Genomic DNA, 17,187 nt, shown 5'->3' with positions numbered 1-17,187 from the left:
TTTTTCTTCATGATCCCGTTATACCCATTCAGCGGTTTCTTTCTTTCACGTTTTACGCACCCGTTCTACATCATTTATTTATGAGACCACCGCTCAATCCGTTGGTGCTCTGCGGTTGCCATATGGCTAACTATTCCTACGTAACTTGCCGATTTTTGCTTCTCTTTCCTTCAAGACGAGTTTTCAAAAAACTCTACAATATTTTCTCGTGGATCATCCTGGTAATAGATTCTAAAATTAACCTAGGTGAAACTTTTCCAGAAAACAATCCAGAGAACAGAACGTGAACACTGTGGCTGGAACATTTAGCAGAATGTAATATTAAATGAATGAATATGAAAAAATATTAGGAAAAATCAATAATACTGGATTCTAAAGTTCCGCAAGAAACTCAACTTTTAGAGTTTTCTCGAGATTCCGACATAGCCTCCTTGATAAGTCTTTGAGGAATTCATTCGAATTCATCGAAGTTTCTTCCAAATATGAAATGTTGAGAACCATTTCATTTCCTCTAGAGATTATCACTACAACATAATACTCGGCGTATCTCCAAAGTAACTTTAACATCTCTCCTGGTTTTTATCCTTTTTGAAGTGTGCAGAAAATGTAATTTACTTTCATAAACATGCTACAGCTCTGTAGAATACGTCGCATTGGAAGGAAGATAGTGCATTCCGTAGTTAGAGTTAGTAGCTTACATTTGTTATATGTATGTACAAGGGGTAAGGGAATCCATGCACGTTTTATTCACTTTTATCCCAGACACCAAATATGCAGTAATTTTGCAAAAACACAGTAAAAGCAAAGCGTCTACAGTATCTCGTTTGATTGGAAAGCTAGTTAGCACATTCTAAACTATAGTCGGGTCTGAACAACATGAAATACGGTCCAGTTATGTGAGCGGTTCTTTTCCAAGCGGCGCAATGTAGCTACCGGTTGGAATCGACGTGGGACTATCGCAAATTGCAGCAACGAGTTGTGCTAGCAAGGGTCCCATCTCGATCGTAACCGTCACGCTTCACCGCACCGCTACGAGCGCAGCTGCTAACGTAACCGCACCGTGATTCATGTCGTTTTGACTCGAATATATGTATAGAGCGGCATTGCAACTCAACATTGTTTTATTTACTTATTTAGAAACTCAAAACTTCTTTGGAACGATGAGAATTTCACTGAACCACTAAAAAAAAAGAAAAAAGATTGAGCAGACAAAATTCTCGGATCTTAATCTGTCTCAGTTTCTCCCCTTCCAGCACATAAGTAGAAAAAAGAAATGAAAATCAACACTGCTGTTGCTCCGTTCAATTATATGATTTTTTTGGCTTGACTAGAACCAGAAAGTTTTATAGATAGCTTACAGACTATGCCACATGTCCATTTTGTGAGAAAGGTAAAAAAAAAAGAAGAAAAAGCTTCATTTCATAAAACATCTACATACCTCAATCGCATCGCACTTAATTATATCCATGTTCAATGATCCATTCATACAAAATGATTGTTGATGCTTTATAAAAATATCCGATTTGCAAACGAAATTACGCGCTTTGTCGGAAATCCAGATCTATAAATAATAACGTCATTTATTTTCGTATTTTGCGATAACCGCTGCTCCACAACAATTTATTTAGAGTCAAACATCATCGTGTGAAATATTGCTACGCTTCAGTGATTATACTTTGAGGGTTGTCGTTTAATTAAGAACGATTTCACGCCATTTACGCTGATAATTGATATCAATCTATCAAATGTCACTCATCTCCACTTCCCTGTTGAAAATGTCAACAAGGTAGATCAAAATCAAAAGTGTATCGCGCTCATTCGTTTAAAAACGTCCAAAGCCGGACAAAGTCTGAATGTGTTAGTTTTTTTCTGTCTTTTGCCTTTCTTTTCCTTCCTGATTGAATGTATCTTTGTACTCCAAGATCAGAACCGCGTACAGGAGTCTGCTTCTTGTTGGGGTGGTGCGGCCTGAACTAAATGCAATTAAGCATTCGAGAATACGTTTTGGGTATGTATGAGCTATATTACCTGCACAGGTGTGTGACGGAAGTTACCTGGATATTGCAAAAAAGGTACTACTGTCCAGGACGCTGCCAAAGCCCAGCCGAATTGGTTCAAATACCTAGAGAAAGCGTGAAATCTATGATAACCATTTCGTTTTTTTTCGCGATGAACTGCTGAACCTTGTCGACCAGGGGTACACGGGTTACTTCGGTGTTGATTCCCAGCTCACGCGGGACCCGAAGCCTCGCTGACCACGAAACGGTCAAGAATGGATGGATTCCGCGCGGGCTCTACCTTTAGACCTTTAGACCGTGAAGGTTAGGCAGAACAACGTCGAACGGCGACACTTCTCGGCGAAGATGCGGTCAACCGCATCAGGCGAAAGTACCAGCCCGTCCCGTCGATCAAGTAATTATTAAAAACTACGAAATTTTACGGAGCCCAACACAACAAGAGTTGTTCGAAATGGGCTCTGTAATGTTTCTGTGTGATACCGTCATATTCAATAGACACCACCTCGTCTTGCCGTGGGCAACGGTCCCCTTCGAAACATTTAATCGCTCATGAATTTCTAAATAGATTACGACTCATTTCCAGATATATGGTACTATGTGTATCGAACATAGTGAAGCAGGGCATGTATGTCGAGAAATATTTCTGCAGCGTGTTTTCTGAGCATAATTTAGGAAATTCTCAAATGTATCAACATGGTCACCTATAAAATGCTCACTTTCCATAAAGGATAATACACTTTCTTTGTCTTCGCTTCTATCTCTAGGAACATTGACGGAGTTGCTTCGAAAGTTCCACTGCTTCGGAGAGCAGTACGGAAGAACGAGACAATAACGGTTGTTTAGAAGAGGAGCAAGAATAGGATAAGTGAATTTTTCCCTCTTTAGCAGTGACACCATTTCTCCTTCAAACGCGCTTATAAGTTATTTAGAAGTTCGTTCTTGTGAATAGTTCGTTCTTTTAGGCATACGTAGCTATCCATAACTAGTTGATAAATTTCAGGACTTCCTAATTTCACAAGACCCATATATGCTGATTAATTGGTATTAGTTCCACACTCCTCTCTCAACTGAGTTATTAGAATTTACTAACCTAGTCGATAGATCCCTTCAGTTTTCCTTTGTGCCAATCAAACCTGCGTCGCGATCACCCAATCCAAGACATACAGCCCCGAATACATATTTTTTAAAATGTACTGCGTCATCGATGGCTTGACGAAAAGAAATTAGAGTTCTTGCAACAGTGAAGAATTTAGCGATTATGATTTTCTGGATTTTATTATGATCCTATTACATTTAATCCTATTCCTACTGCGGCGGAGGCACGTCAATTCAATCTAATTCCCACGAAATTTCGCCAGTTTGTAGGCTCCTCCCAATTTTTTTTTATCGCTGTACAGTATTTCCCAACAAGCACTATCAGTAATTACCATTTTGTCCCGGAAAGAAGATTTTCGGGGTTTTAAGTTTAAAAAGAACCAGGCGAGCTTTAATGAATTTAAGTTTCTCCCGCCAGCCTTAAAGGCAGCGTATCACAAAATGGACGATGTTAGGGTCTTTATTGACGAATGTAGAGCTCAGGGTGAACACTAATCGTTTTGAAAAACAGCGTGGGAATCAGGTTTGTTCCTACGACGAGCGTAGGAACACACCTTATGCACGCAACGCTAACACGAGCAAGCGGTTGGGAATCGATGAGGTCTGCTCAAGAGTCTATTTGAGTGAAACCAATAAATAGGCTGGTGAGGAAACCGAGGTTGGCGCGTTCTAGCGTATCTCGTACGAAAAAAATATTTCCAAAGCCGTTTTTAAGGACGGTATGGGGTTTGGGGGAAGGCAGGAAGGGGGAATTGAGCGGAGTCATGTAATCTACATCCCGAATTCCATATTTACCCACAGAGACCTCAACATCTTCAGTTTCCTGATAGGATGCCTTTACTCTTTTCTCTTCCGTCTTCTGCATCTGTCATATCATATCACGATGTCCACATTCGTGTGCCATCGTTATAGTCGCTAATCATGTAAGTTTATTATCTGTTTGAAGAGGTTGCGGTCTACTATCATCCGATCTTATATCGATTTGATATTGTCATCTATTTCGTTCATATAAATGGCACCCGGGCAGATCCAACGCAGTACTAGGAGGTTCTGCGACTGCACGGTTGAGTCCACGCGTTAGGCCTAATAAGCCTTTCATCTCTCCAGATAAAATGGTTCCAGACCTCTGAGAGGATAAACTTTACACATCAGCTACAAATAAACTCAAATGCATTAGCGCCGGTCAAACGGATTGATTAGCTCCAGAATTCTTCGGGAATTCTATAACTTATTTTATACTTTTAAACGCCTCACGTCCTCGAAAGGTATCGAATGAACATGCTCAGGTCACTTCACTGAAAACAACAGTTTTAAAGGCATCACCCCACGAATCTGAGGTGGCACGGATTTCAGGTGGAGTACTCGTATACGGGATTGTAGATTATAGAGAGGAAGGGTGATTCCGTCCATTTCCTCCTAATTGCCGTAAAAAAAACGGCCCGAAAGATGCGGCGCGTGCATAAGGCTGGCGCGCTCCAGTCGAACTCCATGTAGAATATACTGGGCCAGAACATCTGAAGCCGTATCTTCCGGGCGGTTTTTACGGCAATTAGGAAAAAATGGACGCAATCACCCCCTTCTCCGTAGTCTCCCATCCCGTATACGAATACTCCACCTGAGATCTGCACCACCTCAGATTCGTGGAGTGATGCCTTTAAATCCTAAACGCGAAAGTCCTGGTGTTTGCGCATTTTCAACGCGTTTGCTCTGGAATAATTCTTGCCTATCCTCCCTTATAAATGTTGCGCTGTTCCTTAGCCAACAGGGTTGTTAAAGTAGTAAAGTTGCAGTAATTGCTACGGTAAAAATGTGGAAAAAGAAAAGAATTGATTTCCTCAATCAGCGGTAATTTCACAAATGCAACATATGTGTTCGGGAAATTAAGATTCTCTGCGTACATATGTATAAATTTTATGTAACATTTTCTTGCGTAACTCCCCGATATACTATGGTGTTTATATGTTTATATATATGGTGTTTTGTTAACGGAAGCGAAAGTCTAGACTTCGAACTGTAGATTTGGGACCGGACTGGTTTCGCTCATCTTTCCCTAATTAACGTGAAGAACGAGGTGGAAAACGCTGTTCTTTCCTACGAAATCTGTTGCAACGCGCTACGTTCATGTGCGAGCGGTCGAAGGTGAATGATGACTTTTCAGCAGCCTAGTCAAGTAAAATGAATAGACTGCTGAGGGAACCGAGCGTATACACAAAGGTGGGGGAGGAGGAGAAGGAGGGAATTTCTGACGTTCCTCGCAGGACCTCAAGCAATTCCCACACCGTGTTTTACGACGATTAGGGAAGCAGAACCACGCTGGACTCCCCGATCTACAACCCAAACTCTATGTTCCCGCTATGGGTTCCGCACTGCGTTAAAATCGTGAAACGCTGCCTTGGAGCGGTCTGCGGAATGGGCGTTTTTAGGATTTTTAATTGTTGGAGCAAGAAGAAATTTGCCGCTATCCTAAATTCGGAGAAAATTTCCAGCAAACGACCGAACAAGTCGAAGTTACCGTTATTTTGTGTTCACAAGGTCTCAATGCTGTTCCACCAGCATGTGGTCAATGAAATTTATCAGCAGCCACGCGAGAAGAAATTTCTCAAGCTAAAGTGGAATTTTGTCTATGCAATTATCGAGAAAAAAAAAAACGAAGAAGCCGGCGAAATGCTTAATCAAAATTACGGTATCTTTGAGCAAATTAAATTCTTCCTAAGTGACTGCTGCATGCTTTTTTCGATGCAGCTAAGCCTTTGCATTCCTTCTTTGATGCTGCTCTGCACAAAAAAAAGAACAGCATGAAACAAAACAAACGTTGTAAAACAGTGACGAAACTACATCCGGGCACCGTCCCTCACCTACTTTCTTTGCTCATACATAATTGCTGGATTTTTGTTTAGATCACCAGAAAATAGAAATCCTTACAAGTCATTTTCAACATAGAATAAATATCAGCGCGATGGTAAATAAATGTTTGCCCTTCTTTGCTCTAGACCGCACCCATAATTCCCAGAATTCAGCATATTGCTATTCCTGGCCGACGTTTCCTTGAGCTCACAAGAGTTTTTCCCTGACGCATTTGTGTGATTCTGATCGGAGATTGGAGGGTGAGAGTTCCCTCGCATGCCGTACTCAGAAGTTATCTCCAGTAAAGTTGCGTTGCCGAGAAAGCGAACTTTGTGGGAAAATTGACGGAGCGCCGATTTGTCAGACTCCAAGAATAGCAAGATTGAAACCATGGACTTTACTTCAATAGAATCGAAGTGGAAGTGTCTGTCCACTGATGAGAAGCGCATGTGAGGAAGGAATGTTTGAGACTGAGTGAATTTCAGGGAACAGGTGATCATTTGTACATGGATTCGTACCGCCACGTAATTCCTAAGGTTTTCGTCCGCTGTTTTTCGCCGAAACAAACTTCTTGCGTTATACAAGCGTTGCCGAGAAAGCGACCTTTGTGGAAATACAAGCGATCTTAGGATATTGTGAATGAGAAAACGCGCGATTCCGGTTCGTCAGATATACATTAGCTACATATATACATATAGCTTTTCACAATTCTTATTTTTCGTTTCAATTCCAGTCATTTTTTTAGATCTTTCGATCGATTTCCTTGAGTTATAGCCAAGATTGGTATTATTCTTCCTTTAATAACCAAACAACCAACGTTTCCGCATTATCGTCTTCGTCACAGCCTTATTCGCTGGATCTCGTAAAGTAAGAAACCACCACCTTTTTCTCTCTCTTTAAATTTTTGGTGGGTTTCTTTATGAAAAGAGGGTCTGACGAAGACGTCAGCTGTTAGTTTCTATAGAAAAATCAACACCAATCGCTCAGCTCAAGCAAATCAGTCAGATGCTGCGCATTCAGCATAGCAAATTTCAAGGACAGTCAAAGATGGGCATTTTTCGGGCATCACTCCACGAATCTGAGGTGGTACGGATTTCAAGTGGAGTATTCTTATAAGGGATGGTAGATTATGAAGAGGAGGGTGATTCCTTCCTAATTGTCGTAAAAAATGTTTCGCAGAAACTGCATACATACTCCTTGAAATGCTAATTTTTACTTACAGTTCTAAGGAAGGGACCATGAAAAAGTAAGTAAAAAGGATGTGGTCCCAAAAAATTCTCATGTGCGTGAAATATATCCTAGCACTTTTTTTAGCAACTCGACGGATGAATTGGCTAGAATGACGTCGTTCTGATCGCCACAACAATATTTCTCCGCAAATCTTATGTTCTCCTTTTAAATTAGACCATTATTTTTTTTCTGATGACACAATTAAGATTAAAATAATCCCACTTAATTGCGTACATTGTTCTTTTCTGGTGAAACGAATCAATGACGAAAGCACTGCTGATAGTATTTTTCCGAGTTCTTATAGCCCAGCGATGTTATTTCACACCCGTATGTGACCACGCGAGTCTTTGTTGTGTATTTAAGTTCCATTTGACATTTCCAGTTTCCGAAAATATTATTTGCAACGAAAATTGCATCAACATTTGACATTAAGAAAAATCGTCAATTGCGGGTGTTAATGTCACCTAGGAAATGCATAGGAATGTTTCTATGTAGACTAACGGGAGTGATAGAAAGGTTTTGGAAGAATTTTTAGACCAACTAAAATTTGCATCCATTTATATTCTAAATCTTCCCGAGCCATGGCCTTTTTTTGGGCGAACCTTTCGGGCAAAGACAAAAAGCGTACTTTTTTTAATAATAGGCCTTTACTCAAATTCTTTGCCAAGAATTAGATAACGATTCGAAAGATTCGTGCGTTCCAAACCCGCAAACTTTCGCAAACTTTCCGAACCAGATTCCGTCTATCCTCGAGTTCCTCATACCTCTCAATTTCTTATTACGCTCTGCACTTCAAGCAAAACTTTGTTCGATCACCAATTCTAATCTTATTCGGTAAAAGATGCCCTCAAAAATAGTGGATAGCCATGACTCTCAGATAAGAACCATAAATTGGAGACTTTTTTAGCGCTAAAACCTTTGGCTTAAAGGCATCACTCCACGAATCTGAGTTGGTACGGATTTCAAGTGGAGTATTCTTATAAGGGATGGTAGATTATGAAGAGGAGGGTGATTCCGTCCATTTCTTCCTAATTGTCGTAAAAAAAAACGGCCGCGAAGATACGGCTTCAGGCGTTCTGACGCACTATTTCCTACGAGGAGTTCGACTGGAGCGCGCCAGCCTTGTGCGGCGCCGCATCTTCCTGACCGTTTTTTACTGCGATATAGGAAGAAATGGACGGAATTACCCCCCTTCTCCGTAATCTACTATGCCGTATACGAAAACTCCACCTGCACCACCTCAGATTCGTGGGCAGATGCTTTTAATTACGACCTGATGCGGGTGCAGCGCTGTCGATAAGAGGACCGCTGTGGCCGCACGGTAAGTGGTTCAAAACCGCTTTAGTGCAAACGGAGGAGTTTCATCTCTCAGGAGTCGACAAACCAGTACCAGACTTGTCTAAGAAGATAAAAGCACAAACTTTATCATCGGCTGGCCTCGCTATTCACTGTAAAGGCAAACACGCGTTCCAAAACTTTATCGATACGAATCGCAGTAGAACGCGTTCGCGTATGCCAAGCGGATTGATGCGCCAGATGTCAGTATCGTGTACTGATTTATGTAGAATGTTATGTATTTGTTGCATGCTGTTACTGTAGCTTGTCGTTTCATTACGTTGCTCTTTCGATTTCGAAAGTTTGAACTTGAAAAGAAAACTTGAATGAATTGAAATTGAATTGTACTGAGCAGTCATGTGCGCCCCAGTCACGTGAGTGGCTGCCACTTGATATCAGGCGGGAAATCCCTGTGTATAAGAAGATCGCTCACGGTCAAGAGTCATTCAGTCGGTTCGTCAGTTCAGTGCCACACTTCGTAGCGGAGAGCTGTTCGACTTGAGGGCAAGGCATTAATTCAGTGCGATCGAGACGATACTGTTTCCGAGTGCAATTCTCGGAAGCAGGGAGGCTGTAGCCGAACCACTAGTGAGTGAGAGGTCGTCAACAGCGCTCAGAGCTCCCTTGAGGTCTCAGCGGGAGGACCCATCCCTAGGCAGTTTAGAAGGCGTGTGTGGCGCCCTAGCGATTTGTGCAGGATTGGCTGCAGACAACGCAGAGCTGCAGAACAGTTTGGAGAGGTAGCGTTGCTTCAGACAAGGAATGTCAAGAAATAGCCGTGTGGGCGAGGTTTCGCGTCACTGCCCACTTATCCTCTTAACCCTCTAGTTGTATTTTCTGTATTAAGAATAAAGGTTGGTGGGCTACCTTGTGTATAGTGAAGAGAATGAAGGGACAAGGTGTTCCTCTATGATTACTTACAGATGGAGATGAAAAGTCCCAACTTCAACACAGGGAATTTGTCTTTTATCTTTCTAAATCGAGAACTGCCGATTTACGGACGCAGCACTATATTAGCAAAGAAAAATACTATTACTAATAGAAAAATCATTATTCGCAACCCTTAGGTTGCAAATCTGCTTTCATCCTCAATTCTTCTTCCTTCTGCATACGTGCGATGTGAAATCAATTACATGGGAACCTTTTCCTTCGCAAAAATCCTACTTAAAACAGATTTCCTTTCATTTGTATTCTTGTCCACTGCTTCAACGCTCATGTCCGTTAACATCTGTTTTGCTTGAGCGATATCATGCAAAAAAAAAACGATGACGTCCATAAATCAACGTTTGAGAGATCCCGTCTATCAATATGAATCCTTCCATGTTCACCAAAAAAAACAACGAGGAATATAATCACAGCTGTGCCCAATACTTAAATGTACAAATGATTCTCATATATATCTGTATGTGAAAATAATGACTGATATTACAAGAACAGCAATTGGACAAGCGCTCGGTCAATTTCGAGGATTAACCTATGTGGATAATAACGAAGAAGTTATCATGTACAACGTAATACAGCATCATAGCACTATTATAGCAAATTATAAAACAAATCATTATGTTATAGAGAAGTTTTCAAACACAGTTTCGCTCAATATTTAACATTAACTGGAGTACGGTCACATTAACAAATATGTATACATAAACAAATAAATATAAAAATAAATATAAATAATGCTAAGAATCAAATAACATAAGCAGTAGGTTTTTTCAGAAGTGAACACACACCTACTATAACGTTTCTTAGAAAGCAACTACTTAGTATATATATATATATATATATATATATATATTTCTCCTTGCACCGAATATATTATAATAATATCGGCAGTGAAGGGGCGTAATATTGCCGGTAAAGGGGCGTCTATAAATACCCATTTTGAATATGGTAGTGCTGCTTGGACATGAGTCCCATGATTTCTAGTCCATTCTTTTCATTCAGCCATGCATAGTCAATTTCATTCACGTCAGGTATCTATTCTCTGATTGTTGTTATCTATATTATTTAAAAAAACGCTCGTTTTCCACACAATTGTACTCTAGAAAGCGGAAAAAGAAGCAACGCGACAACGTACTTTACTATAAGAGGCACTCTTATGAGGCCATTCATCACTTTGAATTTGATTCTGACCACTTAAGTAAAATTTTTAAACGGGAAAAATTGTTACCTCAATGTTGTGAACAAAGGATTTATTTGTTATTGTATTGTTGTATTTATTGTTCGTGAAGAATCTTTGCTCTGTTCCATCTAACAATTTCTATTCACCAATTTCGCGAACTTGTCAACTTTAAACCAAAAGCTTTAGTCCATTACCCTTAAGAGATTTGTCGCCGGTTACCGTTCTTGTCTAAGGCAGCTATACAGTATGTTTCCTACTGTATAAAGTGAGAGAAAAACTTGTGCACACATTTTTTCGAGACATACTCATAGACCTAGATAGTGATTCTGATCAAGAAACATTGCAGTAGTTGAAGACTACTTTCACTTCCGCATATCCTAGAAATAGGCGGGTTGTGGGATTTCGCGTCTGGAGATTCGAAAACACTTCTATATATCCAATCTTGAGATATATCTCATTTTTGTCTCAATTCCGCTGCTTTTGTGTCATCTCTCCAAAGCCTCTTTTCTGTCCACAACACAAAGAAATCTGAAAATCTGATAAAAGTCCCGTGAGCTTCCTAACTTTTCGAGGTTTTGTTCTAGCATCTCATTAAATTTCACGCAAAGTCCAAATTTTTCTCAATCTAAAATTATCTTAAGCTTTCAGAACAAGAACAATTTTAATTAGAGTTGACTGTATTAGTACTAGCACCTGAAACTAATGGAGGGAGGGAATGGAGGAGATGGAATAAAGTGCAGTCGGTTAGAGATGACTGCGTGGTTAATGGTTCGAAACCCCACTACTGCCAACCAAGTCGATCTCCGAGGTCGATAGATTGGTACAGGACTTGCCTAGGATGATAAAAAAAAACACTGTCGTTGTCTAGGCCAAGAAGGCTTCCAAAATTTCAACGATTACGAATTGCAGTAAAACACGCTGACGCATTCCAAAGGAATTGATATGCCAGTTACTTTTTATTTCGACCATTCTGAACGTCCGGCTAAAGCCGGACTTTAGGCTTATTTTGGTGTTCGCTCGCCTTCACCGATCAGTAAGAAATAACAGTAGCGACATTCTTCGGAAAATTAGAATTGCTTTTTTCTATCAACGCTTTCTTCAATTTTTTTTTACCCGAAAATTTAAACATAGATGAAAGATTCTATGGTTTTTCCCTAAACGCGTCGGTTCTATATTTGGAGAAGAATAGAACTTGATTTAACATCTATGTTTCTCTCAAATCTCCACATTTTGGAAACATTATTCGAAGTATGAGTTTTCTCCGTTCTCAGCTATTAGCAAGGAACGAAGTGCTAACATGAAATAAGTAATCACTACCGTAGTGATTATTCATTATTATTCATTATATTCATTACTTATTCATTATGAATATCACTATCGTAGTGATAAAAATAACGTTCTACGTCAGATCGCGTAAACGTTGGCTACTATGTATTGTATTTAAGCAGCCGTTCGCAAGTGCTTTTCCTCTTTTTGAAGAAAGGATGTTAGCAGCATCAGGGGACATGCTGGGAAATGCGAAGGAACCACAGAAACTCATGCTACTGCGTTGGGGAACAGCTATCTGACTCCGGGTTACGAATTCGACGCCACAATACCCATCTCGCCCAATTTTACCCTCACCTTTGGGGGTCCAGCGCACCAAACCGACGCCATAATATTCCCTCACTTTTTGGAATTTCTTGACTGAGACAGACACATACACAGACGCACACGCGTAACTAAGCCCGTTATTATATAGCATGACAGTTTGCAAATCTGGAAGTATGAATTCACATAAAAGTTTATTTACCTTCGCTAACATATGAACCTCACTGCTGTAGAGTTTTGCATCATTATGGAGTATTTTCGTGACACACACACACACACACACACACACACACACACACACACACACACACACACACACACACACACACACACACACACACACACACACACACACACACACACACACACACACACACACACACACACACACACACACACACACACACACACACACACACACACACACACACACACACACACACACACACACACACACACACACACACACACACACACACACACACAACACAACACAACACAACACAACACACACACACGGACTAAGCGCGTTATTATATAGCATGATTAGAAACTTACAGGATTTTGCTAGCTTTGACTTGGGCACAGCGATACGCTGCTGAAATTCAAATTAATCTTGCGCAGCTCTACCGAGAAAAAAACACAGAGACTCAATAAAAGAGCCCCGAATAGAAAATATTCGCTGATTCTTCAGTGGAATTTGCTGCAACAACCCATGAGAAATGTCTAGAATTCCAAAATTATTGCATATGCATATAGTTACTGCGTCACACTTAATGGGATAATGATACATAATAATAACATATTACATGAAGATTATTCATTTGAATGGATTTGATTAGATTTCCCAGTAAATTACATTGAGCTAGAAAAAGATCCGATTAGTCGTGGCGGAAAAATTTTGTCACGCGTATAACACAAAATTTCTTAGAAAAAGATGTTAAAGGGCCAGTTTGTCGAAGAAAAATCTCAAAAAGTTTTAATTGAATCTCACCGAAATAAAATTTTCAATTATCTGGACCTTCTAAATGAATAAATAAGTTTGTCCTACATAGTTCTATTTTTCAGGGTTCCTTTTCCTGGAGAAGGACTATTCCGCAGAATAAATCGTTTTCGTTGTCTATTAGAAGATAGCTATGGCCCCGTTTGATTCCAGTCTACGTCCTATCCTCACAGCATTGGTTACGGCTTCCCTTTAATCAACATAGGCATTTGTTTTAGACAATATTATGGAGCGTTGTGCATTTCTTCTCCTTCCATGGTTTACTTAAATTTTGTTCACCTTTCTTCACTACAAAAAGATTTGCACAAAATGCCACCTTTTTCTCAATCGTAGATAATTTCTGATGTTTTCAAGAACGTTTTAAGGGGCATATGTGCGCGACACAATAGAGTCAAAGTGAGTGCTTATTATTCCTGATACTGGAGCCATCCCATTATGAAGACAAAATCTGGTATTTTTTTGCTCAACCTATATCCAGAAGTTACGAAAATCTTTGATTATAAATGACACGTTCGTTATATGGTATAAATTACCTTTTTTGCCTACGGTCTGCTCACGAAAGGGGACGACCAACACGTCAACATCAACAACAACATAATCTCAACTGCTCAGATCCAAATGAGCTTGCGTTGGACTTAGTCGCTTATGGCGACCTAGCTCCTCTGGACCAGTACCCGAGAGCTTTGACTCCTTTCAGGTGTTAGGGCTATATCTGTACAAAACTCAATACCCCTCATGTGCCGAGTGCTGTGGACTCGACATATTATGCTGCACATAAAATAGACTGATAGGGTTCATCCGTATTATGACACCACAAATTATATTCCCAAACACAATAATGTGGAATGGAGACGAATTACTACTGCTAATTACGATCACATAACTCAAACAACGGAAATACTTTAAACAAAAGCAACATGTGTAACTAGTAGAGAATACATGGTTAAGTAAACTACAGTAGTAAGACACTAAAGGCAGCATACCACGAATATAACGTACTGAGGAAATCAGCTAAAAGACCTGGGGTTGTGGATTGCGGGATCCGGGGTGGGTCCGCTCACCTCTCTCTAATCGTCATAAAATCGGCTTGGAGCGTGTACATAGTGGAGCGTCCTAGCGTACCTCGTCCTAGCGTAATAACCAAAGTGATTCCCACGCCGTTTTTTTAGCGGCGAATAGGGAGAGATGAGCGGAAGGACTCCGGAACCCGCAATCTACAACCTCATGACTTACCTGACCTAATTGGCGGGCGGGTGTTACTGCCTAACGAGGCTATCCGCATCTTTGCCGGGATGTGTTGTCTTCAAACATATTCGAGCCTAACCTGTTCGAGCCTAACCGGTTCGTATAGAATCTACACATCTATTTCATAAGCGACGGAGCTTTACGTCTCAGCTGCACTGACTGTCAACGCCAAGTATCTTCATATCTACCTTCACTCCCTTCGTTCAGAATTTTCCTCTAAAATTACGGGGCCTTGTCCAGTTATGATCTGGAAGCATCCTAACTAAAAAAAAGGTATAAGAGTACAACCCATACCCACTTTTTCCTGAGCAATAACAAATTATTAGCTGGTAGATAAGTGGGAGCGTTAAACAAATAAATAATAAATAAACGAGTCTTACTACCTAAACTAAATTACACATCAGCTGTAGTTCCCTCTTTATTTCCTGCTCAAAATCAAGCAAAACTATTGTATAACCAAAAAAATCCGAATTAAAAATCCATTGGCGCTAAGTTTGCTTCTCATGGGAGTGCGTGAGCAGAGTGATATTTGCGGAATATGCTGCAGATTTGTAGTTATTATTTAGAATGGTTGCAAAAATACGCTAGGCAGTATTTTTTTGTCGTGTTTCTAAAACTAAATCCTTGTTTTAAATTGGTAACAAATCAATTCTATTATGGTATTATTTCCTGATATCATACTTGTCTGGCTGTTCACTTCTCGAATTATTTGCATACATATAGAGGAGCATTTTGTTGTTTTTTGATGTGCTTAAAAGTACATGTGTTCCGTTTGATGAAAATCTAATTTCCTTCATGAATTCCATACATGCAAATTAGAAACACATGAATTTTTTCTTTGTCCTGCAGACTAAGAAATAATAGCCAATTCTGACATAATAAATTAAGCGTGATGATAAGAAAATTTTGATAACTTAGTTACCATTCCACTAAGTTATTAACATTCCAAGCGTTTAACTAGAACTTCACATAAATTTTGTTCATCAAGTCATTCGTTGCTCTGAAATAATCTATGTGTTCAATAATTCGGCAATAATTCTGATAGGTGCTTCAAGGGGCGCGGTGCGGGGGGAGGGAATGGAGGGGAGGGGAAAAGGGGGCCCTCATGGCGTACCCGAGCTAATTGGGTGCAACCGACAGGAAAAGACAACATAAGACAAGACAAGATAAGACGAGACAAGACGAGACAAGTTAATGCAAGTTAACACAAACCAATTGACAGTTTTCAAAGTTTGAATTTTGCGCTCATATAAATACATACAAATATATATGTGCTTCAAAACACTTGCAACGGAGGGACCGAATCCGCCGACGAAGGATTTAACGACGCATTGGCCGATTTCAAAGATGAATTGAGATCTAGTAGTCACCAGAATCACTAGCAACGAGCGAGCACTGTCGGAAAATGTCCGTTACGGATTTTCCGAATTGAGACGGAGAAAACTACATAAGAGAATATGTGTACGTAAAGCCGGACCTCACGGACTTTCTGTGGTGTTCGCTTCGCGTGCCTTCACTGATCAACGAAAATTAATATTAGTGCCGTGTTCTATGAACCGTTTTCTATAACTTGTGTATCTCCAACAATCTTTCTTCTTTTTTTATATTATAACTAAAAGCGAAAGATTTCATAGTCTTTTTTCTAAACGCGTCAGTTCTACATTTAGAGAACATTCGAACTTCAGCTTCAAACACTTTTCACCAATATATTAAAGACAAAATTTAAAAATATCACTCAAAATATGGGGTTTCCTCCTGTTTTCCCCAAACACTTATCAAAGAATGATGTTTTGGCATAAAATGACGTGAGAGACATCATCCTACTGATAAAGATAACGTTCCACGTCAGATCACATAAATATCTTGCTACTATTTAAGCGCGCGTTTGCATGCGTGTTTCCACTTTTTGAGAACGGCATGCTACCAACTTGAAGCGAACAAAGAAGGAAATGGACACGCGGAGGAGTCATAAAGGTGAAAAGGAAAGCGCCCACGGCTATGAAACAGATGCAACCATCTATCTTTTGCGTGATGCACACGAAGTTATTGCGCACCATTTCGACGCCGCAGGAGCCGTCCTACCTCATTTTGAGGCTACCTGGCGCCGGCACACCAATCCGACGCCGGTGGACCCTCGCACCCCCCTTTTCGAATTTCGTGACACACACACACACACACACACACACACACACACACACACACACACACACACACACACACACACACACACACACACACGTGACAGAATAAGCTCGTTATTATATATCATGATCATGATGATATATTTCTTTCTTTTCGTACAAGTAAAAGTTCGGCTTCAAGCTGTTCTCTGGTTACTCATTTCGGAGTCCCTGGATCAAAGGTCAAGTTTTGAGTCATAACTTGTCCTAACTTGTCTTAACTATGTAAGTCATGTCTTGTCTTCTCGGCGGCGTCCAGTTAGCTCGAGTAACTCTTGATGCGCACCCTGTTTCAGGTTATGGAACCGTGTGGGGTGTGGATAAGAAGGACATCACACAACAATTCTATGTGTTCTATACTTTAAAGGCATCACTCCGCGAATCTGAGGTGGTACGGATTTCAGGTGAAGTATTCTTATAACGGATAGTAGATTGTGGAGAGGAGGGTGATTCCGTCCATTCCTCCTAATTGCCGTAAAAAACGGCCCGGAATATGCGGCTTCAGGGGTTCTGGCGCACTATTTT

At 40.4% G+C, this 17,187-nt stretch overlaps 1 protein-coding gene across 1 annotated transcript; it reads right to left on the bottom strand.

The window, feature by feature from the left end:
* Window positions 1-1,923: 1,923 nt before the first annotated feature.
* Window positions 1,924-3,978, bottom strand: RB195_003554 (uncharacterized protein; the record flags this gene model as incomplete). The annotated part of the gene is made up of 4 exons (XM_064201254.1): window positions 1,924-1,968; window positions 2,029-2,122; window positions 2,234-2,306; window positions 3,909-3,978. The coding sequence occupies 4 exons, from the start codon at window positions 3,976-3,978 to the stop codon at window positions 1,924-1,926; spliced, it is 282 nt and encodes a 93-aa protein (XP_064057135.1).
* Between the last annotated feature and the right edge of the window lie 13,209 nt (window positions 3,979-17,187).

Source organism: Necator americanus, chromosome IV (assembly GCF_031761385.1).
Source record: "Necator americanus strain Aroian chromosome IV, whole genome shotgun sequence".
NCBI lineage: Eukaryota > Metazoa > Nematoda > Chromadorea > Rhabditida > Ancylostomatidae > Necator > Necator americanus.
Note: the sequence above shows the minus strand (reverse complement) of the source record. Positions and strands in the feature narration are given on the sequence as shown.